At 41.1% G+C, this 26,775-nt stretch overlaps 1 protein-coding gene across 5 annotated transcripts in view; it reads right to left on the reverse strand.

The window, feature by feature from the left end:
• Positions 1 to 26,775, reverse strand: part of ATP9B (ATPase phospholipid transporting 9B) — a 247,254-nt gene that overhangs the window by 203,678 nt on the left and 16,801 nt on the right. For 3 of the 5 annotated variants that reach the window (XM_088019561.1, XM_088019562.1, XM_088019564.1), the window contains exons 2-5: positions 25,918 to 26,091; positions 13,119 to 13,269; positions 10,333 to 10,446; positions 2,243 to 2,351 (exon numbers count right to left, since the gene is read on the reverse strand). In XM_088019561.1, coding sequence (XP_087875687.1) covers positions 2,243 to 2,351; positions 10,333 to 10,446; positions 13,119 to 13,269; positions 25,918 to 26,091 — 548 coding nt within the window. The remainder of the gene's footprint in view (positions 1 to 2,242; positions 2,352 to 10,332; positions 10,447 to 13,118; positions 13,270 to 25,917; positions 26,092 to 26,775) is intronic. The other 2 variants (XM_088019563.1, XM_088019565.1) reach the window with 2 other exon arrangements.

A 26,775-nucleotide genomic window follows, 5' to 3' on the forward strand; every position in this document is an offset into this window, starting at 1 on the left:
AATCCCTGGAAGAAAATATAGAAGTAAACCCTTGTGACCTCAGGTTGGTAAACTGTTTCTTAGCTCCAATGCCAAAGGCAAAAGCAACAGAAGAAAACACAGATGAGTTGGACATCATAACATGAAAACTCTGTGCGTCAGAGGATACCGAGAAGAAGAAAACACACGCCACAGAACGAGACAAACTATTTCCAAACCATATATTGACAAGAGACTTAAATCCAGATTGTATAAAGAATGCTTACAAGTCAATAATTAAAAAACAATTAATCCAGTTAAAACAGTAAGCCCGGGGACGGGTAAGCCCGGGGATGGGTATTAACGAGGGCACGTTCTGCATGGAGCACTGGGTGTTGTACGCAAACAGTGCATCGTGGAACCTACATCAAAAACCAATGATGTAATGGATGGTGACTAACATAACACAGTAAAATAAAATTTAAAAAAAAAAAAGGTGGTATCTTAAAAGAGGTACACACAATGAGAAAAAAAAAAAACAGTAAGCAAAAAATCTGAATAAACATCCCTCCAAAGACATACAATCAGCTAATAAGCAGATGGAAAGATGCTCAATAGCACTAGTCGTCGGGGAAAGACAAATCAAGCCACGGTGAGATACCACTTCACACCCGACAGGACGGCCACAATAAAGAAGACAGACAGGAACAGTGCCCGTGAGGATGTGGAGAAACCGGAACCTTCACACACTGCCGGTGAGAATGCAAAATGGGGCAGCCAATTAGGAAAACAGCTTGGCACTTTATCAAAAACACAGTTACCATATAATCCAGCAATTTCACTTCTAGGTATATTTACAAAAGAAATAAAACAATGTTCACACAAAAACACTCACATATGGACATTCGCAGCAGCATTATTTACAACAGCCTAGAGTGGAAACAAACCAAACGTCCGTCTACAGATGAATCGGTGAACACAACGCGGAATACCACAGAGTGGAATATTATTTGGCAACAAACAGAAATAAAGCCTGACAGGTGCCACAACACCGACGAACCTTGAACACAGAATGCCAAGTGAAAGAAGCCTGTGACAAAAGCCCACATACTGCACGATTCCACTTCTGTGACCTGTCCTAAGAGGCAAATCCACGGAGACAGAAAGCAGACCGGGGGCTGCCTGGGCCTGGAAGAGGGTCCAAAGGGGCAAGAATGGGATGATGGCTAATATATTCAGTTTCTTTCTAGAATGTTAAAAATGTTCCAAAATTAGGGGCTCCTGGGTGGCTCAGTGGGTTGGGCGGCTGCCTTCAGCTCAGGTCATGATCCTGGGGTCCTGGGATCAAGCCCCACGTCCAGCTCCCTGCTCAGCAGACAGCCTGCTTCTCCCTCTCCCTCTGCCTGCCACTCTGCCTACTTGTGCTCTCTGTCGAATAAATAAAATCTTTAAAAAAAAAAAAAAGGTTCCAAAATTAGATGGTGCTAATAGTTTCATAACTCTGTGAACATACCAAAAACCACTGAACTGTATACTTTAAATGGATAAACTTTATGTTATATGAAATATATCCCAATAAGCTACAGAAATATTTTTTGGAGAATTATTTCAAATAAATAAATTCAGTGTACAAATGTCCACATGTAAACAGAAGATACAAACTCCATTTTAAACCTCATTTTATAAACAGGCTTCCAAGTTCTTATGCATACTTGTCTAGCTCCTCAGTGCCCTCCTTCACTGTCCCTCGCTGAGGTAATGACTGTCATGGTGTCACTTTCCGACAGGCATAATGCCCGCCTATAATGGCTTCTCCCACACTCCTCTACACATCGCTTCTTCTCCCCTGGGACTGAGAGACCAAATAAACAAGCTCCTTAACAACATAAAATTAGGGAAGGGTTAAAGCCCTGAATGAAGTGAAGGAGAAATGGGCACAAAGCAGTTATCATTTTGGATCATGACATTTATTGTAGGTGCTCCAAGTCCCTTCACTTAAGGCCATGGTACCAGATGTCTGTCCGACCCTTACAACTGTGTTTAACACAAACAGATATTTTAGGTAAGGTGATATTCACAGAAAATGTGCATACACCAGTTGGGTTTCACATGTGTTCTCTTGAAATTATAGTCATGAGATTATTAAAAAAAATTAGATACCATATGTAATCGAAAAATACTATTTTCTAACAGAATTAAGACACGTTTTCTTTCACTTATGTTAACTCTAAAATGATGATTACAGTTAGCAAATGATAAGCTAGATCAAAAGGGTCTTGCTAACCTCTTACTGTAAGCTTGCTGTATAGCTGTGAATTCACTTCCTTGTCTCGCTGAAAACGCCGGAATTCATCAACTGCTTCCCTCATGATAGTAACAGCCAAAACAAATCCCTATAAAACAAAATAAAATATGGTATTTGAGAAAACTAGCTTTAACAAAAAAGTTAAGGGAATATTCTTTTACCAAGCAGTTTTACTTCCCCCCCCATTTATATTACTTCTAAAACATAAACGAAAACAAAGAAAAAAGACAAAAAAGTAATAATGAAACACTACAAGAGGAATATAATACATACTAAAAGATTTACAATTCTCCCTATTCCCAAATAATTTTTTTAAATTCATATCATAACATGTACAAGCTAAACATCAGAAAATACTTAGTAACCCAAAGAAAAAAGAAATCAACAATCTGAAAAAACAAAAAAACAAAAAAACAACCCAGGAATTCTATTTAGAACGCTCGTGCCTTTAAATATCAAATTACCAAAGGCTGACATAAAATCTTATGCTTTCTGCGCTTGAATTCTGTTGGTGGAAGAAAGCAGGAAGGAACGTGGCGCAATCCCAACACGACAGCCTCCTCCTGTGCAGGCTTGTCCGCTTTGTGAGCAAAACCTCAACAGGTCAACTTGAGGCTACAGAAATAAACTCTGATGTGCTTGTGATCTCTTGTGAAATCTGTTATGCCCCCGACATGTGGCTGACAGCTCAGAGGCTACACTTGTGTTTTCCGAGTGTGAACACTCTTCAAGTCTACCTCTCTATGACCACAGACTCTTCAGAAGGCCGCATGTTACACGGACGCGCATTCCCCAGGCTACTCTGTGAATGACCCAACGCTGGACAACTGCCCTCAAAGGACAACAGTCTGTCACTCCAGGGCTGTGTCTGTGTCACCAACAGGCCACATGAGGTGAGCCCTTGTGTTTACTCAAAGTTGATCCTCCCTGCTATGCTCAGAGTTGTACCATCACCGCCATCTGACTGTAGACTATTCTCATCACCCCAAAGAGAGAGAAATCCCACACTGGACAGTGGTCACCCTCATCTCCTCCAGCCCCCAACCCCTGGCAACCACGAGTCCAACTTTCTGTCTCTATGAATTCGCCTCTCCTGGGTGATGTGGCCTGTTTAGCATTTTGATGAACAGCCAAGCTTCCTCCCAAAGTGGTTATAACCCTTAATGGGAGCTTATTGGCCATTCGTATCTTCTTGGGATAAATGTGTGTTCAGATCCTACACCCACTTGTTAACGGTGTCATTTGTCCTTTCACTGTGAAGCTGTAAGAGCTCTTTGTATTATTCTGGAAACAAATACCTCGTTAGACATGGGATTAGCATATGTGAGAGTACAAATATTTTCCCCCACTCTAGGTTATCATTTTATTTTCCTGATGGTATCCTCTGATGTCCAGAAGTTTTTAATTTGGATAAATACAATTTAAGTTTTTCTTTAGTCACTTGGGCTTTTACCGTCCAAGATCACAAAAATTTGCCTCTGGAGTCTTACAGTTTTAGCTCTTCCGCTGAGGTCTATGATTCATTACGAGGGGTTTTCTGGGGATGACCTGAGGGAGAACCCCAACTTCCTTCTTTCGCATCCAGCTGTCCAGGTGCCCCAGCACCATTCGTGGAGTGCACTGAACAACCCACCGGACAGTGTGAGCATCCTTGCCGAAAACCAATCTGTCATGAATGTAAAGGTTTATTCCTGGACTCTTCGTTGTGTTCGTTGGTCTATTCATTTCCTTCTGCCAGTCCCACAGCTTCTTGATTACTGTGGCTTTGAAATGAGCTGTGAAATGGGGAGGCAGGAGTCCTCCAATGCTGATCTTCTTTTCTGGGTTGCACTGGCTACTCTGGGTCTCCTGCATTTCCATATGAATTTTAGAGTCAGCTCGTGAGTTTCTGCCAAAAAGCCAAGTGGGATTTTTGACAGATTGTGCTGAATCTGCAGATCAATTTGGAGAGTGCTACCACTGTAACAATACTGTCTTTCAATTCCTGAACATGGGATGACTTTTATTTATTTAGATCTTTGATTTTTTTTTTTAAATGTTTTATTAGTTTCCAGCAGGCAACCCTGTATTTTAGCTAAATCTATTCCTATTGTTTTCTTTCTGATGCCACAACAACGGAACTGTTATTGTAATTTCATTTTCAGGTGATCACTGCTGGTATACAGAAATACAAGTGGTTTTGTGTATCTATGTTGTACCCGACAACCTTCCTACCTCATTTCTTAGTTCTAACATTTCTCTGTGTGTGGACACCTCAGACTTCCCAGTGTACAAGATCACGCCACTGTGAAAAGAGCCCAGGCCTCTTTCTTCCCTTTCTATCTAGATGTGTTTTAGTACAGGTAAAGACAGAGAAAAAACTATGAAAATCCAAAGCAGGAGACACCAAAATATTCTCTTAACAAACTTAGTGTTATCAAAATCCTTAAGATTTGCACACACTTTAACCAAACAGTTTCACTTCTGGAAATTTATCCTAAAAAACAAAACAAAACAAAAAAACAAGGATCCCAGCAGCATCCAATATAAAAAACTGGAAATAACCTGAATGTCTATAAATAGGAAATTCATGGTACACTCATATGTTGAAATACTGTATTTCCTGAATTCAAAGATGTGGTTAGTCTCAGGTGGGAAGACAATACCACTTTAAAAACAAAAACTCTAAGTCTCAACTGAGTTTTAGTAACATGAAACATAACGCATCCACCGAAGCAGGAAATACAGTTCTATGCAGCTGTTCTCATGCAGGAGAGTATTTACTGTTGCAGACCATGTTCACAGTGTATACGTAATTTCTTACAATTCTACTTGTGACCCCCTTGCCTTGAGAGAGAGAGGGGACAATGGCTGTCAAGCCTATGTTCCTTAGAGACTGAAGACAGTATTGTCAGAGGAGTGGCTCTGAATCAGGCAAACGTGGCACCATCACCAGGAAGGTTTTCTGCACTACAGATCTGCTCGAGCCCTCTGCCTGGGACGTGTACTTTCACCTCCCCTCTCCAAGGAACAGGCCCACACATACATATGTCACCTAGACTCTCCAGGTCAGTCTGACTTCCACCCTGGACACCTATGGCTTAAAGACAGCAAAAGTTACTTCTCCATTCATCAAGTAATTATAAACCACAAAACATAATAGCTCCTAGTGCTTCCAAGAACTCAGGAAGTGAAAATAAGCTCTCATTTCTAAAGCAGTAATATTAGAGAAGATCACCAAATAGGGGCAGGTCCCAACTTCTGAAACTGGAGGTAAGCACTCTTCAAGGAGACAGAGCCCTGGTCACAGGCAAAGACTGCTAGGACCTGCAAGCCACTCTGGGCCACACCTCAAATCTAGGGTTGACCTGAATACAGGACAGATGTGCAGGACCAGCAACAACCAAGAGGTGTCACGCCCATACTACCATGTCAGTCGCCGGCATATCTACCCTGAGAAAAGCCCCAAGAGCCAGCCTTGCAACATAAAGCAGGTGACGAGAAAGGCACAGCCGATGCCATGCCACCATTTCCTTCTTAACAACTGGAGTCTACCACACATGGGCCTCCACCTTTAGGGTTTAGATCTACTGGGTCGTAACTGGATCAGAACAGACCGGTGGCCTATGGAAGATGTGGACAAGTGGCCCCACAGGAGTACCTGGACCTTCCCGTGACCTCAGCACCAAGCAGGTCAAAGATGGAAGCTACAGTAATGCCACCTAGAAGAGCCAAAAGCAAACCCAAGAGGGTGACGGTATTTCACAGCAAAACCACAGTATTTGTGGCATCAGTCTGTCAGTCACAATGCCTGACAGGAATGTGTCACACAGCCGGTTCATGGGCCGGGACTAAATCTTGTACCACAAAGTAGAATTCCTTCTTCCTACTTCTCCGGATGGCCCAGGGGCCATGTGGAGTAAGTGCCAAAACAAGAGGTATTTTTATAAAAAGAGAAAAAATTCTACTGATATATCATGTATTAAATATTAAATTATATAATTATATAATTCTATTGATAGAATATCAGTTTAACCACACCAGAAACTTTTCTATGTATTTTAAATAAGCTACCTTTTAAATGCCACAAAAACCCTTAGCTCTACTTAAGACAGGGAAACTGAGACACAAGCAGCACACGTACTTTCGCAAAGGTCACACTAAATGTGCAGCTTATGTTAAGCATGTTTGTCTCTGGACAGCAGGAGGTATAAGTCCAAGTATGATTTGGTTTCTCCTTTCCATACTCCATCCACACCTCCAACATGCAGAGACACTCAGAAGAAAGAGTGGACAGAAGGAAGGACCGAAAATCAGAGTCCTCGCAGACTGACTGATCACCTACGCAGTCTATTTGGCTTTCCATTAACAAAATACCACGAACACAGCTGATGTGGAAGATGCCGTGTTAACAATCCAGACCTCCTTTATCTAAGAACCGCTTGCATGGCTAGATCTATTCTACCCGATTCACTCTGATAGAAGCATTACAATCCGTTTTGTTACTATGATTACACTAGCTTTTCCTCAAAGAGCTGCTGTGGAAACTGAATGATGCAAAAGGTAATCTTCATTCTGACACAAGAATGCAGTAAAATCACTTATTTTCAGTTTACTCTCCTGTTCTATGTCAAATATAACAGAAATCAGATCAGAGCTGAAGCTAGTAAATAACATTGCCCAGAGTGCTTGATATAGAAAGATTATTAAACCATCACTGTCTTCAGAAATACCCTTGAGGTGGAGAGCAGAACAAATGTGAAGTGCTCTGTTTAAAATTAGTGGACGTCAGACGTAAGATTTTCTAACTGCCGGCTGTATGATGGTTTTATGCTTCCCTGGCAGGCTTCTGGCAAGGAGGAATCTGGAAATGCTAACTAATTCCTTTCTCTGAGCAACCTTACAGGTACTTACAGAACCTGAGAAAGCAGGCAGAGAAAAGACGTCAAACACTGAGTGTGTGTGTAAGGACCACATGCTAGTGCAGGCCCTCGACACAGGACAGGGCCAAACACAGTGGTCAAGAAAGAGCAAGGAATCAGGAGCTAGGAAGGAATCCCGCTGAAGCACACCTCCTTTATTTAAAAAAATATATATATAGGGCGCCTGGGTGGCTCAGTTGGTTAAGCGACTGCCTTCGGCTCAGGTCATGCTCCTGGAGTACCGGGATCGAGTCCTGCATCAGGCTCCCTGCTCAGCAGGGAGTCTGCTTCTCCCTCTGACCCTCCCTCCTCTCATGTGCTCTCTCTCTCTCTCTCTCATTCTCTCTCTCAAATAAAATCTTTAAAAAAAATTTTAAGAAAATAAATAAAAAATATATATATTATATATGTGTGTGTGTGTGTGTGTGTGTATATACATTTACACATTTTAGATGTAGATTTAGTTTAAAGGTTCTTTAAGTTTGCCTAGATTAATAAAAAAGATCTTCTGTATATAATATCTGAATTTTCAGTTTAAAAAAATTTTTTTCTGAGGTGAGTTTGGATCAAGGAACCAATATACCTCAGCCTGCCTCTTGGATTCAAAGGTGAATCTAATGGACACATCACCCTTTTAAGAGTTTTGCTAAATCAGAGGTTAAGATGTATATAGCACTGCAAGCATAGATACTAACAAATCTTCAGTATCGATTATCTGATGAAAGGCATCGATCGTGGCTGCTACCCAACCAAAGAACAACAGGACATGGTTTCGTAAAGCAGACCACTTCTGAGGTCTAATGGTGCGGTATGAGAGCAGGGACATGAGAACCTGGCCAGGCATGTCACCAGGCAACATTAAGCGTTACTCAAATGGGAAAAAAGGGCTTTTCACCTTTCTTTGGGGCCCCTGACACCCAAGTGCAGCAGAGTAACAATGTCCCTTCCCTGAACACCGCAGCAGGGGCTGACCTAGGCACTTCTGTAAATGCAGTCGTTAATTCTCACACGCCAACAAGAGAAGGACTAAGTACTTCCAACGCCTCTAGCTGACAATCGAGTCAGAGGACGTAAACATCACACGGAAGCACAGGAAGGACAGGCACCGACGCTCACATGCACGCTCTCACTCCAGCTCTGGCCAACACAGTCAATTCTGTGCATGAATTCCTCATCAGGAATCCATCTAAAACTAACATTTTCTTTGGTTAAAAGCTACTTAAATCACAGTTAATAGGAAAAGACACAAAAGCAAAACAGAAATGAACACATTTTACTTTAGATTTTTAAGAAGATCTTAAATTCTGAGACTATCACTGCTAAAGTGAATTTCAACCCAAGATGGGAGTGAAACTGAAGAGGTTCAGGGCAACCTCGTGAAGCCGGGGGTAGAAAAAGTGGCCAGAAATAAACACACTGAAATCGTAAGTATAGTTGTGTTTTTAGGATGAGCAAGTATTTTCTCTATGCTCTAAAATTTCTGTAATGCTCTACTGCTTTTATTGGAAACTGGGAAAAGTAAGGAGCAGTCTGTCACTCAGACTTCCAGGATGCACACAGCCTAAGGGGTCTCCGGCTCATGTGCACAGGGAACAACATACAATCACAGTGACCATTATAGCAAAGTCTGTAACTGTGAAAAATGAGAAGAAACCTCAAAGTCTCTTTTTCTGGAAAGATGGACATGTTCATTCAATGGAGTACTTCAGAGAAGTGAAAAGTGAATGTGTCACCATGGATCCATTTTAGAAATCAATGTTAAGCCAAAAAAGCATGATACAACAGGAAACGTACAGTAAGATAATCTTTATATAGATTTTTTAAAGCATGCAAACAATACTATTATTTTAGTGACACAAACATAAGTAGTAAAATTATTAGGAGATGTAACAACGGAATTTCAGACGCAGAACAGAAGTTGCCTGCGGGGGAAGAAAGGTGCGAGGAACAAAGCCAACAGTCTCTGTCCTCTCTCCAGAGCTGTCCGGCCTGAACCAGCTGTGCTGTCCTGTGACAAGTGGGGTCTGAGCCTCAGTGTCCTTTGTGTGCTGTGTGACACCCACAGACACAGACAGCTCCCTCTCCCACTCAGGAGGAAATGGGAGCCCTCACTGACCTGCCTTCCAGCACAGCCCCCGCGTCCCTGTGCTCCAGCAGCACCCCAGCACCCGGCCCCTTGGCCTGCACATCTCTTTTCCCTGTTCTGCACACGGCCCAGCCACTCTGCCATCTGGAGAGCATTTGAGTGCCGCCCCTCAGAGGGGCCTTCCTTGACCACCCTATTTAAACAACCCCGCTGTCTTCCAACCTTGCTAATTTAAAGAGTGGACATGTATTCATTCATTCGGTGATTTTGTATGTGTAGGACAATGCAGTTACTTTCACCGCTCAAATCCATGCTACTCGAAAGTCTGTGTGGATGGGAGCAGGAGGGGCTAGTTGAAGGGACCCCGTCAGGGAGATTTCGGCCCCCTCTGCCAGTCCTCCCCGGTGCATCTGAGAAGACCCTCTCTGGGGGGCCAAAAGGAAGCAGTAGGTTTTTCCAGGTGAGAGGAAGAAAGAAGGCACACATTTTGTCTGTATAAGCTGAAAATTAATGAAAATTATTGGCAAACAGCATCAAACCATTAAAACAGCATTATGTCTGAAGTTGAAATATTTGATGTTAAGTGTCATCTGCCTTCCAAAAACTTCCCCACACTGAGCTGCCAACCAGAAACTGTCTGGACTACTGACTGAGCTACTTCAGCCAAAAGGGAAGAAGTGCCCATCTATCAGGATGCCAAGAGAGTCACTGAGGAGACCCCACCCCATCATTCCCAACAGCGCCATCGGCATGGGGGAGCCGGGCTGGAGAGACGGACCTGGTATCACAGGGCACGTACAGGATGCCCCAAGGAGACCACCCCCCATGCCCGCCAGCAAAGGCGCCCAGTGGCCTCTGAGCCAAGACGCACAGGCAGCGCACGGGCCCAACACCCCTGGCGAGGCTGCGAAGTCGGTCAGTGGCAGAGCTCTGGAAAACCCTGTAAGCGAAGTCCAATGGTACACAGCAGCAGTATCATGCTTCTGAAAACCTGATCAATTTATCTTTCAACCATCTCCACTCTGAAAACCAAATACTAAATATTAATAATTTAACTTAATTTCAAAAATCTTTTCTTTTACCAGAGGAGCCCAGTAGGTGTAGAGATAGCCTATTTTCAATGCTGGCACAAACTGTGAGCAGGATACTACCAGAAAATAGAGATTCAAGAAAAACTTGAATTGTTCATATAAAACCTAAAAAGGAAAAGAAAAAATTAACACAATCTCTCCAAGGACAACCTTTAAAACTTCAATTAAATAATTAAATCAGCACAATAGCTAACTATATTTCCATCAAACAGTGACAATATGCCCTCAGTTACAGTAAATTAAGTAATTTTGACACTGGCTTTCCAATAACTAAATTACATATATATTTATTTAAAATTATATTTAAAATAAACTGAAAAAACAGTTAGAACTTCCAATTATGTTAAAAGCATCCTCTAAAAGTTTTTATTTTCTTGTATACAATTTCCAGTTATGCACACTCCTCTGTAAATCTCTGTATGTATATCAAAGCAAATGAGATAGTGAAATCTTCCCAATGTAAGTCAATAAATATATTATTTATATACACACAAATGTGTATCTTGATAACTCAGAAACTCTTACAATGGGAAAGTTCTATTAACCTTATATTTATGAAACGGTAAAAAATAAAATATAATAGCCACGTTTCTGAACATGAACATCTGGGTAGCTTTAAAATAACTGAGCGAACAAGCAAAACATACACAATTTGATTTCACAAAAACTGTCTTAATCTCCTCTATTTACTTCTCTCGAAGTATAAGAAATAATGACATAAAAAAGTATGTGAATTGCACACCAATTCAGGAAGACAGCGACCTATATATTCTTTATAATCTCTTGGCAGTTGATCTGCCATAATATTTTCAAATACAAAATAAGTATCATTCAACAAAGTTTTAGGAACGCAAATCCTGCAACTTTGTTTTTGTTTTTTAATTCAAATAGAGTTATTTTTAAGGAAGAAAACCCAAGATCCAGTATATTAATAGACTTCTATTTACAAATTCTCAAATTATTAAATTTAAATTGAAAATCAAAATGGAACAAATTTCATGTTTATAGATGAGAATAATTCAAATGGCACACTATCATTGCAATTAAACTTACAACCTTGCAACTTCCAAATCAAAATCTCTTTGGATGCCATTTTATATGCAACTTGGAGGGTATGGAAATTTTAACAAGAGCAGAGCAATGGGTTAAGTACTTATTGTTGACTTAAAGAGTCTGGAACCACAGTTTTTATATAATGAAGTCTTCTACATTACCATACAGCTGTTTGTGCAACTCAAAAATCAGCTACAATGATAACACGTTTATATTCATAATCATATTCAATTGCTGTCTAAAGATGTTTTGAGTCATTTCATAAATTAATCTCAGCAGGAGAGAAAGCTCTTTCTCCTCAGTGATTTCTTTAAAATCTCAGTTAGCATAAATTATATCTATTAGCAATTCAAAAATTGCCATTTGTGCTAAAAATGGCATAGAATTCCTACTGTGCAATTACCAAATGTTTCTAAAATACTACGTTTTAGATGAAAAGCCTAATTTAAGAGACAATCTAAGAATGAGAATTCACACGGTAACAGTGGTGCAGCCACACCAACAGGTGCTCTCAGGACACAGCCCATCCTGGTGGGCTGCAGGGATTTGCTCTGGTCAGAGTGAGGCTGCACTGTGGGCTTTAAGCCACTGTAATCAATACTCTGTTGTCTACTGAATGAACTTTGTGACCTTTAGGAAAATGTACAATGCTTCGCCAATCTGCGAGTATTTAAAATTTAAAGAAAACAGTAACTTCATTCAAGAAAGATGAGAATATTTATCTGCCTGAAAGACAGCTTACATTTTATTGTCCTGACAAAAGAGCTGTCTTTTAATGACGGAGACAGTAGTTTTGTGTGTTTTACTAAAGAGTTAATTAGATATGAAGCATTCACCAACTATTAGATGGATGGGGGAGGGTGGTGAGGGGCAATCAATGCCCAGTATAAAATCAGCATGATTATTTAAATTAAAACATGAAAAATAAAACAGTCCTTATTTCACTTTACCAAGACATTTTCTTGTAAAGAGCGTAAGAGCAAATAACTAGAATGTGTCAGAAACTTTGATATAGAAATATAACCAGTACCAGCTTCCTTTTGCCTTTAGAAAGATGAATAAATTGGTCTATAAAAATAGGAAATGTACAAAAACCAAAAATTATTCAATCATCCTAAATACATACTCAGTTTTGTAACTTAAGCCAAAAATACCACTAGCAACAAAAAAAGTAATGAAATATTTAAACTTCATTATTTACACTTAGCATAATACCTAATTAAAGATAACTAATGATAAAACAACATAACATGGCTTGAAATTTATAATGTGAAGTAGAAAATATTATCTATAAATGCTTACAGATATTTTGTTACTGAGTCACGTTTGTATAAAAAATTATTTTACTTTCATCATGAAGTTCCTTGGCAGGCTTTAAACTTAACATTCCACTTCACCTCCAAACAAAACTTATGACTTATTTTCTGTTAATTTAATTTAGGCTTGATTATTTCTACAATAATATAAATATATTTATCTAGGACTGAAGTCAAACTATAAATTTTCTCACATTGAACTTCATGATGTACCCATTAAAAGTGCGCATGAATTATTTAACAACTACTTGAAACATGAATGGTTCAAAAGCAAAAGGTCACTGATTTGGACAGGACACAATTAACGGGAAAAAAAAATTAAAAAATAAAAAAAAAAAAAACAGTGAAAACAAAAGGAGCCAGCAATCTCTGATATGAAACCCATTCTTAAGAATGTAATAGTCTTACCCCAGGTATAAAGGTAAATACATTGTATTTTTGATTTTTTATAGAATTTCTGGGATGCTTTTCTTCACACTTTTCAGGATATCCAAGCCACACTGTGCGAGCTTTCAGTTCTCTCTTTCTTTGACAAATATTTATCAGCCAATCACAGCAACTGCATGAAACAAAAGACACTCGTTATATATGCTTTTTAAAAAATTTTTAAATTAATGCTACATATTTAGAGCCAATAGTGATTGTTTCTGTATTTACCAGACACCGAAAGCATATCTAATGTTAATCTGTAAAGGTTATCTTCAAATAGGTTATACTGAAATAACTTTGACATAAAACACTGAAAGAGACTTGTATGAGTGCATAATGACTTCTAGAACCTCAGGGAAATGATCTTCCCTGTTTAGACCCTCTTACTGACAAAACCATTAAGTTTCTGAAGCAATCAATGCTCTTCTATGAGGAGAAAAGGAGAGCCGTGTCGTTTGCAATTCTCAATACACCGCTCAGTGATCCGATGACAAAGGTCCTCAGACATCAACTCTCTCAGGTAATCACTCTTTTCCTCTCTTAAAGAGGACTATTTTACTAGCATTCACATAAAATTAAGACTTACGGCTCCATTCAATATTGGGAAAGAACACTGATGTTTAAGGGGATAGGGCCAAAGCTATCTTCCAGTCCGTCCATGTGCCATAGTGTCAGGACTCCAGCAGCACAAACACTTCCACTTCCTGGACATCCAAACCATTATGTTTGGATAGAGAGAATAAACTTTTCTCAAAATACTTAAGAAAATGGTGAAAAGGTATCAAAATCGCCTAAACTAAGCATAAAATAATAATCGTGAATTTAAACTTCAGCATTAACAGTTTGGCTTTGCTCAAATCTCCAAACTGCAGAAGGAGACCTAGAATGGCTTATGAAGGCAGGTTGTTGAACTGTATCTTCTAGGTGTAGTCTGGGCTACAACAGCAAGCCAGCAGCAAAAGGCAGAAGCTCTGAACTTCACTCTGTGACAGACTCAGCTGAAAAATTAACATGAAATTTTGTGTGACAATGTCAGTCTCAGGAGGTGTGATTATAAAATGAAGTTGGCATATCAGGACTTCCATCTTGAAATCACTGCATGTCTTCCATGGCAGGTGGGGAGGGCGCACTAGCCCTTTACTCCAATCACACTGACATCAATCTTCAGAAATCGCCTTACTTTGGATAGCACCCACGGTGGCATCCTATAAACTGAAATCGGTGTATCTCTACTGAATCTCTGCCTATTTCTTAGCTGTACACAGAAAATCTTCAGTCCGGAAGGACAGGAGTCTGCCCTCCAGGTGTGGGCATCCACCTCTCGCCCGCCTGCAGGACTGGGAGCACTGCTACCTTGAGGAGCTCCCTTGGGATGGCAATCCTGAGTGCCAGGGGCACAGCCAAGCAGGTCGGTTCTAAACCACCCCCCGAGGACCCATCCCACTTCAACTTTTAAGAACAGATAGCATCCTCCACACATAAAGGATACTTTTAAATCCCAGCAGTTACAAACCAGGATATTGTTAAAGCGATTTAAGATTGCCACAGTACGTATTCCCGCCTTTACTGCCTTTTGTTGGCGGCGGGGGGGGGGGGGGGGGAGCGTTAAGTAGATTTCAGTAAAATATTAGGGATATGTGATCTTGCTCATGCTTGAATGAAACAAAAAATTAAGTAAGGCTTCAAATACAATATAATCTGCTTCAAATTACTATTTCTCACCTCCTGTTGCTTTTACCACGTGGCCTGCACCAAGGTAAGGCTTCTAACGAGGCTTCTTCCCCTCCAGCACAACTCACCTTGCCACTGGCAAACCTTACGGCTCCACACCCACCCCTCCCCGCAGCACCAGCCCACACAGCCCAGAGCTCCAGGGGCTCCTTCCCTAGTTCTTCCCGGCGGTAGCTCTGAATCGCCAACCTCTTCTCTAGTTGCATACAACATGTTCTCCTGAGGCACGAAAACCTCAGGTCCCGTTACACAAGACAGACACACCATGCAAGCTAGGAGGGGCTCTTCCCTACTCAGGATTTAATCAGTCTGACACCTGCGGCGACACCACAGCGATGTGAAACTCACACATTTTACACAGGAGGGAACGGGAGGCCGGAAAGGTACATGATTTCTCTAAGATGAGACAACCAGGCGGGGGCAGAGCGGAGAGCAGAGCCCGACTGTGCGCGCTGCCCGTCAGCCCAGTGTTCACGCCGCCCCACGTCAGGCCGGGCCCGTCAGAACGTGGCAAACACACGTAACAGACGCCACAGGAGCGCCCAGCAGGTCAAGGGTCTGCGTGCGCGTCTGCGAGAGCGCTGGTGACAGGACGGAGGGCTCTGGAGTGCGGGGCGCGGCCGTCACTGTGCAGCCGCCCTGAGTCACACTCCAACGTCTCCAACACTCCTTCTGGCACAACAAGGGTCCGTGCCTGCGCTGCCCAGCGAAGCATCCACTGGCCGCACGTGACTATTTTCATACGAATTAACATGACGTGAAATAAAAAGCCCAGTTCCTCGGTCACATTAGCCACATTTCAAGGGCTCAAGAGCCGTCCTGGCCACTGGCTCCCACAGTGGACACCACAGATCTAGACCATTCCCACGTCACGGGAGTGTCAGGGGCAGGGCTGCCCGTGGGAAGCACAGCGCAGCAGGTACAGCAGATGAGACACAAGCCTTCAGCACTGCAATTACGGCGAAAATCCTCCAGCGATGTATTCAAATACGAATTCTTGTTCTGAAACACCTAACTGCCTAATATGACAGTTTAATGTACACAAGTCAGACAAATCTAAGATGAAATAGAAGACAGGCAAAATTAAGTCTGTGAAAAATAAATACAAAATTTAGGAAATGTGGATTTTACCAAGTTTACGGCAAAAGGCTCTATAAATGCAAAACCACTCTGTGCGTCACATGAACGCTACAGACCACAGCCAGAAGAAAAACCTCAACACAACACACTGTGTGCTGCACCTGCAACCGACGACCCACGAAGTTCCAAAGCCTTCCACGCTATAAAGTCTAAATTAAATACCAGGGGCTAAAAACACACATAACTCAACAGTTTACTAATTTTTTTCTCTACAACCTGGTAGAGGGAAAAAAAAAACCCAAGATCCCCAGACTTCCGAGATGTAACTCAACTATTTGTAACACTTTGCTACTAAGAACTATCAAGAAACGAAAGTGTTATTACACTAATTATTTCCTTATGCAAACACAGAAGCAAGTTGTCGTTAGCCATAACCAAATCACACGCTATTTCACAAAATTAAATGAATACAACGCTTGAGGTTTTACAAGCCTGGAGCACCACCAGAATTGCCACTGGATGATGCAGACAGAAAGCAGGACCAGAAAGGAAGACAGGTGACTTGAATGCAAAGAGTAAAGGGCATAAACACCAAACATTTAAAACAAAACAAAACAAAATCTGTAACCCAAAAAGTAAATGTAAGCCTTACTAAGTTGTAGAGCTAAGCAGGAAAATAAAATTATGGACAATTTTTTAGTAAAATATACTGGTAAATACTGATACGGAAAGGGAGAACCTCAGAGACAGTGGGAGAAAATAACCAGGAGCCGCAGCTGATAATACTTCCATGCAGACGGAGCATTTTCTAAATGTGTGATCACTCAGGAGACACTCCCCATTTATATATAAGTCACCTGCCATCATCAAGGCAAAGTGACACAAAATCCAATATTGCACAAAGTGTATTCTTCCTTACAACATTGCAGGATTAGCAGCTTTTCACAAAGGCCTCTATAATCAAAGTAATACTCTCATATTAAATAAAGTATCTTTAATATACCAAGATCCTGTCTCCTAAAGCTTTAACTAGCCATAGTTATGTAACTCCCAAACTTCAGAGAGCCTTCTTCCAAACACAACCAAATTTAGACACTTATGCTATCCAACAGGTACCCATGGTTACCAAGAGCAGCACAGCCTACTATCTTCTTAAAAGATTAGCATCTCCCCATGCTTCTGCACTGCACATGTGCTGCAGATTCCCTGAAAGTGTAGAGACCCACTAAGAACAGGAACAGTTCCGGTATTTGACATCCCTCCCCCGCCCCCGACCCACCTATCCAGCCCACTGTTCCTATGAAAATGCCCTCAGTGGCTCCACTTTCCTAAGGGACAAAGTGACTTTTGGTAAGAAGTGAAATCTAAGTCTCATGAGAAAGACACCACCACCAGCCCCAGAGAACTAGCGTATCGACGTGCATCACAGGAACTCACAGGAAGGACAGTCCAAGTTTTAGAGGGCAGATTACAGTAAAATTTCAATGTGTCAGAGCTGGAATTTTTACCAAATAATAAAAATGGGAAAGCAGTTTTTAAGCCATGAAGAAATTAAAGCCCACTCAGTTGCTAAAACTAGGAAGAATAATTTTAAAATAAGCCTCACTAGTCAGAGTCTACAAACAGAAATACACTGAAATACTTACAACTCATTATTGTTATTTGCTACCTACCTTTATTGCAATATTCACCAACATTTCCTCCTGCAATTAAACTAAGTAATTTTATGTATCTCCTACTCATTGATCCAACACCTAATAATGTTAATAAACATTGTATTTTATAATGCCTAACATTTAGGGGGAAAAAAGTAACAAATACTCAAAAATAAAAATCTGTAAGAAATTAAGAAAATAAAACTAATCTAAGTTGTTAGATGTACAATTTTGTTGTGTAAGGTGCAGTTTTTATTTATTTATTTTTAAAGATTTTATTTATTTATTTGAGAGAGAAAGAATGAGAGAGAGCATGAGAGGGGGGAGGGTCAGAGGGAGAAGCAGACTCCCCGCCGAGCAGGGAGCCCGATGCAGGACTCGATCCCAGGACCCTGGGACCATGACCTGAGCCGAAGGCAGACGCTTAACCGACTGAGCCACCTAGGCACCCAAGGTGCAGTTTTTAATTTAAACAGTAATTTCTCAGTATGGCAGATATCACTGAACAAGAAGCGCACCGACAATATCCTGGATCACTGCTTATTCCGTACAGCAAAAAAGACACACGTCAGTGCCATACAGACTGATTAGAACCCACCAACATGGTTCAGTTAGTTTTTTCTACACGATCACCACTTACAGAGATAAAGAGTTTATATACACATCTATTATGTTTTATTGTTTTAATGTCCCCCAAACATGGGTGTTTTGCTAACATCTACATCTGGAATAGTAACATTTTCCTTTAAAAAAAGTAACATATTACAAATAAAATCCAAAATTTGTCTATGTTCCATTTGGTAAAAACAAAGTGCTATAAAAGACCAAAAATAATTAATTCCACAATGGGGGCATCTGGCTGGCTCAGTCAGAAAAGCGTGTGATTCTTGATCTCGGGATCGTGAGTTCAAGATCCATGTTGAGTGTGGGGATTACTTAAATAAATAAAACTTTCAAAAAATAAATTCATTTTCAACACTATGAAAAGACTCCTAACATTAAAAGTCCGTAATTGTTGGCAACTCTTTGGCAGCACGGATTAAGTACCACTTCCATAGCACACAAGCCCCCTAATTTTAGAGTCCACACCATTAACATTAAACGGTCCGCGTCCTCAGAGTTTGTGCCTGTCAGTACCCACGCCCACTTCCTCTGTGTTTTCAGCCATCTCTGACGGCTCCTGTAGCATTCATTCAGTGATTCTCCACGCACACAGATACAGGTTCTCAGCCTCCTCGGCTCCAGCGATCCTCATGCCGGGTTCCCCTTAGGATGGCGAGACCGGCCTTCATCCACTTACAGACACCAGTCAGGATTAGTCCTCTTGGGAGCACAACTCCTCACCCTAGCACTTTTCCCAGGCCACAGAGCAAAGAGCAAGGGCTTTGGTTTGTCAAAGGAGACCTTGGTTCAGTTTCTGGCTTGGCCCCAGACCATCACAAGAGGGACTTTTCCAGTTCTTGGCTGTCGACAGTGCTGAGCATGGACGCCCAGCTCCCGAAGAAGGTGCATACCACGGAGAAGAGCACCAGCAGGACGGCTCCCACTCGTGCCTGCGCCCTGCGCGCGTGGAGGACACACAGCTGTGAGCTGCACACCACAGCCATGAAAAGATGACTTCTAATGGCGGCTCCACCCAGATTCCTCTGCTGCAAGCTCTTTCCTCAGTTCACAGCCCTGGGCACCCCCACCCCCAGCTCCCACAGCCACACGTCCACTGCCAAGTCTGCGACAGGTCAGGCTCTCTCACGGACAGACAGTCCTAACATGACACTGGATTCAGTACAAATGCACGACTACTGACCTTCTGTCGTCGGTGACTGATCTCTCCACCAAAGCACGACCGATTCTCCCACGTTCTCAGTCCTCATCTGAATCCCGGTCGCCTCCCCACTCAAATGACCCCACGTTCCCAACGAAGGGTAAAAGGCATCCTCTCCACCACCACTTCACTCTTCCACTCCTACCCTTCCCCTGCCTAAAAGGATGGACAGTAGTCTTCCTTCCCAAAACTGTCTTTCTCCCCCAAGGTGTCCCCTTCCTTTATTTTTCAAAGACCTACACCACATGTCCCTTGACGTTTTCAGAAACGTCATCCTTCTGTGTGGCTTCCCTTAATCCCAATGATGACAGGACACTGAAACCTCCATCTCCAGATCCTGCTTCTGAATCTGACAGGATTGTCTGTATGAACACTAACCCAATACAAGATAGATTTTAATTAAGAAAACTCTCAATAGTTTTAGATGAGCAATCTAGGGAAAAAAAACAAAAACAAAATCCATCGCTCACATCATACTTAATGGTGAAATACTGAAAGCTTTCTAGGACTATGAACAAGGAGCAAGAAAGTACACTCACCACTGCTATTCCATATAATAGTGCATGTTCCAGACAGACCCATAAGGCAAAAAAAGAAAAGAAAAGGCATACAGGCTATAAAACAAAGACATAAAACTGTTTGCAGATGACAGGATTGTCCAAGTAGAAAATTACACGGAATCTACACAAACACTCTTGGCACTAACAGTAAGTTTAGCAAGGCTATAGGATACAAGACAAACACAAAATCCAACTCTAGTTCTATACACCAGCAATGAACATGTGGAAACCAAAATTTAAAATACCAGTTACAAACATGAAGGAAAAAGAAAAAAAAAAAAAAAAGAAATACTTAGGAATAAATCTAACATGTATAAGACCTGTGTACTGAAAACTACAAAATGCTGATAAAAAGGTCAAAGTTCTCAATAAATGGAGAGAGGTAAATTGTGATCTAGACGATTCAACACAGTAAACATGTCATTTCTCCCAAGTTAATATACAGGTAAAACATAATTCCTATCAAAATCCCTGAAAAGATTTTACAGACTGGGCTAGATTATTCTAAAATGTCTATGGAAAGGCCTAATAGCTAGATGGCTAAGAAAATCTTGAAAAAGAATAAAATACAAGGAATCAACCTACCCCATTTGAAGACTTAGATAAAGAGACAGTTCTCCAGACTGGGTAGCACTAGCAGGGCAGATGAAGGGACAATACAGGCAACAAGCCCCACTCGTGTGCAGCCAACTGACCAGAGACACAGGCATAAAAGCAATTCAACAATGGTGCTGGAGCATTTGGATATACATAGGCAAAAAATAAATCTAAACCAAAACTTCCCACCTTGTACAAAAATAACTCAAAAAGGATCTAAATAATGTTAAACTATAAAACTTACAGAAGAAAATCTTTGAGACACAGGGCTGGGTGAAAAGTTCTTAGACGTGACAATCAAAGTGCAGTGCTCAAAAGAAAAAAACAAACAGTTGGACTTCATCAAAATTAAAGACTTTGGATCTGTGGAAAAACTCTTAGAGGATGAAAAGACAAGGTACAGAATGGAAGAAAATATTTGCAAACTACCCACCTAACAGAAGACTCACAAGTGAAATATATAAAGAACTCTTAAAACTTCACCAGAAAAAAAATCAAACCAAGAAGAAAATAGAATGGACCTACAGACACATTTACTGAAGAAGACATGCCTATGGCAAATAAGACAGTCAACCTCACTAGGCCTTTAGAAAATGGAAACAACCTGAGGCCACAATGAGCTGTCAGTACACACACATTCTAACAGCTAAAATAAAAAACAGTGACAACAAGGTTGACAAGGAGATACTGAATCTCTCCTTCACTGCTGGTGGGAATGTGAAATGGTACAACCACTCCGGGAAACAGTTCAGCACTTTCATAAAAAACTAAATATATCCTTACTATGCAACCCAGCAACCGCACTCCTGAGCATTTAGCCCAGAGAAAGGAAAACTTATGTCCATACAAAGAAAAAAAAACCTGTACATGATGATTCATAGCAGCTTTATCTGGAACATCCAAAAACTTGGAACAACCTAAATGTCCTATCGTAGGTGAATGCTTAAACAAACATTCATCCATCCCCTGGAATGCCAGTCCGCAATTAAAAGGAAAAACTATCGATACAACTACGTGAGTGGTTATCAAGGGCCCTGTGTTGACTGGAGTAGGCCAATCTCCAAAAATCACAAATGGAACGGTTTCACTTATTTGACATTCCCAAAATTAATATTATAGAAATAGAGACGGATTAGTGGTTGCCAGAGGCTAGGGCCTGGGGTAGGAGAGAGAACATGACTATAGAAGGCAGCAGACAGGAGACACCTGCGGTAATGGGACAGTTCTGTATCTTTACTGCAGTGGTGGTTACACAGACCTGCACATGTAGTAAAACGTAGTGAACTATACACAGTTTACACCAGCATCAACTTTCTGGTTCGACGCAACCACTGGGGGGCGCCTGGGGGGCTCAGTCAGTTAAGCGGCTGCCTTTGGCTCAGGGTCCTGTGATCCAGTGGCACCTGGGGCTCCCTGCTCAGCAGGGAGCCTGCTTCTCCCTCTCCCTCTGCCCCTCCCCACCTCAGGCTCACTCTTTGGCTCTCAAACAAATGGATAAAATCTTTAAAAAAAAAAAAAGAAAGATGCAACCACTGGGGGGAACTGGGTGAAGGATAAGCAGGACCCCTGTATACTAAGTTTGCAATTTCCTGTAAAGCTACAATTATTTCAAAAGAAAAGGTTTTTTTTTTTAAGATTTTATTTATTGAGAGAGAGGGGGGAGTGAGAGAGCAGGAGCAGGGGAGAGGGGCACGGGTAGAGGGAGAAGCAGGCTCCTGATGTGGGACTTGATCCCAGAACCCTGGGATCATGACATGAGCTGAAAGCAGATGCTTAACCAACTGAGCCACCCAGGCGCCCCCAGAAAAGTTTTTTTTTTTTTAAATAAAACAAAGTAAAAGGATGAAAATTATATACCATGCAAATACTAATCAAAGAAAGCTGGGAGAGAGAGAGAGAGCAAAAGAGAGAGACAAACCAAGAAACAAGTCTTAATAACAGAGGACAGACTGACGCTCACCAGAGGGAGGTGGGTGGGGGAGGGACACAGGTGAAGGGGATGGAGGAGGGCACTTGTGTTAAGCACAGGGTGACGTATGGAAACCTGAAGCTAATATAATGCCGTATGTCAACTAACTGGAATTAAAATAAAGAAATAAAAATAAAGCTGGTATCATTTTATTGAAGATAGACATTATGAGCCCACAGAGAAGAAATATTATCAGATAAAGATCAATCCAACAGTGAGTTAGTAACCCTACACTCGCATCATCTAATAACATACTCTAAAATATATAAAGCAAAACTGACATAATTTAAAGCAGTAGACACATCCTCAAAGATGTTGAGACTCACACAAGTGTCTCAGTAACTGATAAGTAAACTTCGAATATGAATACAGAAGATTCAAACAAGACTATTAACAAATTAATCAAATAAATGGATAAAATCTTTTTAAAAAAAAAAAAGCAACACAGCAACACAGTCAACAAAAAAGTACAAATTCTTTTCAAATACACACAGAAAATTGACTAACACTGCCCATATACGATGAATCATAAAGTAAGTCTCAACACATTACAGAGACTGAAAGAAAAAAATCCCAAGTATGTTCTCGGGCCACAGTGGAATTAAGATAAAGTCGATCACATGGCACCGGGGTGGCTCAGTCCATGAAGCGTCTGACTTCAACTCAGATCATGATCTCAGGACCCTGGGATCCAGCCCCAGTGTCTCCAGTCTCCCAGCTCACCAGGGAGTCTGCTTCTCCCTCTCCCTCTGCCCATCCCACCGCTTGTGCTCTCTCTCTCTTGCTCTCACTTTCTCTCTCTCAAATAAAAAATAAAATCTTTAAAAAAAAAAGATAACAGTCAATTACAAAAAGATAATCAGGAAAATTCCTGACTGGAAATTAATCAGCATGGTTCTAAATTGAACATTAACTAAAGCAGAAATGACAATGTAAATCAAAATATTTTGAACTAAATAATAATAATATCATCTGTCAAAACTGAAATGCATCTATTTTTAAAAAAGAAAAAAGTACAATGCTGGTGACCTGAGAATCCATCTAACGAAGCCAGAAAAAGAAAGGCAAGTTAAACTCAGTATGAAAAAAATTAAGGGCAGACCAGACTTCAATGACACAGGAAGCAGACATCCTAAGAGGGACACGGTGTCACTCATACAGTGTCCCAGAGAATGTTTAACCTGAATCTAATGGCGAGGAGACCTCAGACAAACCAAAATCTGAAATGTTCTACAAAATACCTGTTGTGTAGTTCCCATAAACATCAATGGAATGCAAGACAAAGTTAGGGCAAGAGTGGCTCCAGATTCATGGAGATGACTCATGGAGATGGCCACCTAAATGCCAGGCCAGCCTAGAGAGGAAGGGTGCTCTGTGGGCAGGAGACAGAGCTGTGTCAGAGCAAAATCTCCTGAACGTGGCAACTGCCTGGTGGCCATGTACGAAAATAGCCTCTTCCTAAGAAACATGCACTGAACACTAAGATCAAAGAGGAGTGAAGTAACAAGCAACCTCGTCTGAAATCACTCTGAAAATAACAGTGAGATATAAAGAGAATGGTCAATAAATGTGGCAAAAGATTAAACATTAGTGATCTTAGGCAAAGGGCAGAGGAGGAATTCTTGCAACTTTTCTATAAGTTTGGATTTATTTCAAGATAAAAGTGAATTTATTTCAAGTCTGGATTTATTTCATGATAAAAGTTTAAAATTTCAAAAGCAAAGACAACACCAGAAGTTTGGCTCTTTGAAAAGAACTGATAACCTCCTATCAAGATTAACAGGGAAAAGGGAGAGATAAATTAACAATATCAGGAATAATAAAATGTGACATCCCTCCAGAACCTCATACATTTTATATTACAGGAATTTATATATTTGAAAGTAGATAAACCCCTTGAAAAGCACAAAGCATCACAAGGGACACAAGAAAAAACAATTCTGCATAGCCCTGCAACTGTTAAAAGGAATTAAGTCTAGACAAGGTTAAGTACCCCCAAAGAATACTCCAGGAATATTGGCTATTTAACCTAGAAAATGTTTTTTGAAAAAACTGTCTCACTCATTAAAAATTAGTAACACAAGTCAGTGATTTCTAAAACCTTGTTTAGCCATGAAATTCCTTCTTCATATGAAAAGCTTACAATATACAGGAAAGATAAAGACAGACACTAATTGGAAGCTGAGAGGGGGTGATAAGCCTAAATCCTGCTCAGGCTCACTTCCCGATTCTGCGTGGTCGATCTCTTTGAGGGATTCCTCAGAGTCCCTGGGAGTCCACACACCACTGTTTGAATACCACTATGTGAGCCGACCCCAAAATCAAATTGGTTGTAAAAACATCTTTTTACAAACTTCTAAAGAGATAATGAGGATGATAAATAAGATATCTTTCTACAATTACTTGTATCTCTTTTATGGTCAAAGGGATCTAAGTTCATGATGGTCAAGAAAGGCACTGACCACAAACTTTAAAGAGCAGAAAGACTATCAAAGCAGTAATTTATTCGACATACCCCACTCAAGTTATGTTGGCATCAGTCAGCTGAAATCTTGCTCTACCCGTCCCTAGGGCTGGAGGACAGTCAATGGCCAAGTGTCCTAGACACAGAGTGTGGTTTCACAGACCCGCCTCTAAAGTCAAGGGTGAGCACAGCTGATGAAGTTTATCTCAACCACCAGTGAACTTGTTTAAATATGAGCAGGTCTTACCTTTGTTTCTTTCTGGTTAAATTTACTGAAGAATCTTCTTCCAAGTCAAAGCATTTGAGTCAAATAATACACAGAGTTACAGTATTATTAAACTGCATTTTACAGGCCCCTACCTGCCTTTCTGGATGAGAGCAGGACCGAAGATGGAAGAGAGCACCGTTTACAAATGCTGACACAGTGACCAGAATTGACTCTACCATGCAATCAATACAAAACCACTAATCTTTCTCCATTTTCTAAACATCTAAATGTCGCATAAAAAAAGTGAACTTGAGGACGCCTGGGTGGTTCCGTCGATTAAGCGTCTGCCTTCAGCTCAAGGTCATGATCCCAGGGTCCTGGGATCGAGCCCCACATCAGGCTCCTTGCTCAGCGGGGAGTCCGCTTGTCCCTCTGCCGCTCCCCCTGCTTGTGCTCTCTGTCTCCCTGACCAATAAATAAAATCTTTAAAAAAGAAAGTCAACTTGGCATTCTGTCCTTTTCTGATTAGCAATGTTTGGTTTTGACTAATGTTTAACACTTTCCATTATGTCATTTCATTGAGAGTGTCTTCTTTATTTGATATAAAAATAAGTATGTTAGAAGCCGAGCTTCTAAATACCTTAACTGTATACCTGAGAGCATAGGAAATTAGGCAGCAAGAGATCACAAACCTGGTGCAGAGGAACTTCCATCCTCCACAGACAAACCACTCTAGTCCTCTTCTTCTCTGTGTGATCCTAGCTCGTGGTAACGTGTGGTAATCACTTTCATCATTCTCGAAGCCTTCTTCAGACATCATTAATGGCATTTCATCCAAATGGGCAGACTCATCTTCCAGCTGGTACCTGGTCAGAGGTAAGGAGAGAATGCTGAGGCAGGCCAAGCAGGCTTCTGTCACCAGTAAGGGTATTATTTAAGACAAGAGCTGGTCCCATTCTACTAACCACATTTTTCTTTTTTCTTCAAACTAAGCTGTCTACAGCGGAGGCAAACCATTATAAATAAGGGATGCTACTTTCCTTTACAAAAAATGTATTTAGCCAGGGTCAGAAGGAAAGGAACAGGCTGCCCAAGGAAGCGAACATGACCACGCTAGAAGGGGAGCCCTCCACAAAGCCACTGGTGTGAACAGTCAGCTCAACAGTACCACCCACTCATGGTGTTCAATTCAGGAATATAAAAACAATCACCCGAAATATTAGCAAAAAATGTATACTTCCAGGTCATATCTAAATACTCTGCTACAGATTGACTGGATGTAAAATGTGCCCAACTTTACATCCATCAATCAAAGTCGTGCAAGTGACTTTTGAACTATGTAAGTATCTTCTTTTGAAAGGTGGGAACACGGTCCCTTGGTTTGTTATCAGATTTGATATACGCAGCAAGGATGCTATGTCCCACTTACACTTACTCTCTGTCTCTGTTATTCCCTTTTCTAAATTTTCTATTCAATGAAATAATTTCCTCCACAACCAGCATCCCTTTCAGAGTTCAATAATTCTCTTCTGATTCCAAAAACAGGGAGC

This window comes from Eumetopias jubatus, unplaced genomic scaffold (assembly GCF_037043125.1).
Source record: "Eumetopias jubatus isolate StellerSeaLion01/CBP00866 unplaced genomic scaffold, mEumJub1_p1.0 scaffold_16, whole genome shotgun sequence".
In the NCBI taxonomy this organism is placed as follows: domain Eukaryota; kingdom Metazoa; phylum Chordata; class Mammalia; order Carnivora; family Otariidae; genus Eumetopias; species Eumetopias jubatus.